Genomic DNA, 1,407 nt, shown 5'->3' on the forward strand with positions numbered 1-1,407 from the left:
AGAGGAAGATAACAAGGAAGACGAAGAAGGGAACGAAGAGGAAGAGGATGATGAAGGAGAGGAGGAAGACGAGGGGAGATGGAAGGGAGAAGAGGAGAAAAAGAAAGCGGGCGAAGAGGAGGAGGACGAAGAAGATAAAGGCGAAAAAGAAGAGGACGTGGGAGAAGACGATGAAGAGGATGGAAGGATGAAGAGGACTCGAACGAGGAAGAGAAAGACGAAGAGGAAGGTGAAGAAGAGGACGTGAAAGGAAGAGGGCGTGGATGAGGAGAGCAAAGAAGAGGACTGCAAAAAATGGACGAGGAAGAGGAGAGACGAGGAAAGAGGAAGAGGAGGAGGTGGGGGAGAAGGGAAAGGAGGAAGGTGAGGAAAGAGAGAAGGGAGAGGAAGAGTAGTGAGAAGGGGCGGAATAAGAGGGAAAGGAAATGTAGGAGAAAAAAGGAGAGGAGAGAGGGCGTGAAAGTAAGAAAGAGGAGATGGCGGCAAAGTAAACAAAAGGAGGAGGGGGGGGGCTGCAACCTCTTCCTGCCTCCTGCACTGCCCGGCCCTCCTCGCCGTGCCCGAGGCGGACGTGTTCGTGCTATGGCCATGGGCAGTCGGGCCATTTGAGAAACGGCGCGGCTGGCCCTGAGCCCGCGGAGTGCCCGGGCAGCGCCCAGCGTCCGGGCACCGAGGGTCGCGTGGCACTGGCCAGCGCCCGTCAGTCTTCGCCGACCCGCGCTCCGACCAGCATCATGGCGTCCCCTCGAGTAGGTTTCTCGCGACGAGACGCGTGTGCCGGCGCTGTCTCACGAGCGCGCTTCTGGAGTTCCTGTGGTGATGTAACAGAGCGCCTCTGCGGTGGTGGTGGCTGTGCCCTTTGCTAAGGCCTCGGGGCTAGAGAGTTCTGTGGAATGGAAAATAACGTGCTACGGTATAACATATGATCCGGGATTCTCGAGCCAGTGAGAGTGGTTAGGGCCGGTCTAGGTGTGAATCCTCAATGAACTGTAAAATTCTCCTGCAATGTACTTTTTTTTGGAAATGGCACACCTCTGTTAGAACCGGTATTTTCAAACAGAAACGAAAATGCTCTGGAAACGAACGTGACAATTAGCTTATTTGGAGAAACGGGTCATTAGCCTTTAGTATACTTATTCTGCTCCCTTCTAAATACTAGATACCAAGATGTGTGCTAACGGTTGCTAAATCCAAAAGTGCACAGCGTATGCTAACTAGTCGAACCTGTTCCAAATGGCAGGAGGCCGGGGTTGCACAGACTGGCCTGGATTCATTTTTTGTTGATGGGAAAAGGTGCCGTACGCTCTCCTGCTTAGGCACAGGCAGGGACGCTAGAGTCATCCATTGTGGGTTCAAGGCATAAATGTTAGGATTCTTTGGAAGATCTTCACAGCCAAATTCACGGAA

General features: G+C 53.0%; 1 protein-coding gene across 1 annotated transcript in view; it reads left to right on the forward strand.

Moving 5' to 3' along the window:
• The first annotated feature begins 572 nt into the window (after positions 1 to 572).
• Positions 573 to 1,407, forward strand: part of LOC113814027 (nuclear pore complex protein DDB_G0274915) — a 26,795-nt gene continuing 25,960 nt past the window's right edge. The window contains exon 1 of the mRNA XM_027366099.2: positions 573 to 749. Within this exon, the coding sequence (XP_027221900.2) occupies positions 735 to 749 (15 nt within the window). The 5' untranslated portion in view covers positions 573 to 734. The remainder of the gene's footprint in view (positions 750 to 1,407) is intronic.

The sequence above is a fragment of the Penaeus vannamei genome, chromosome 18, assembly GCF_042767895.1.
Source record: "Penaeus vannamei isolate JL-2024 chromosome 18, ASM4276789v1, whole genome shotgun sequence".
In the NCBI taxonomy this organism is placed as follows: Eukaryota; Metazoa; Arthropoda; class Malacostraca; order Decapoda; family Penaeidae; genus Penaeus; species Penaeus vannamei.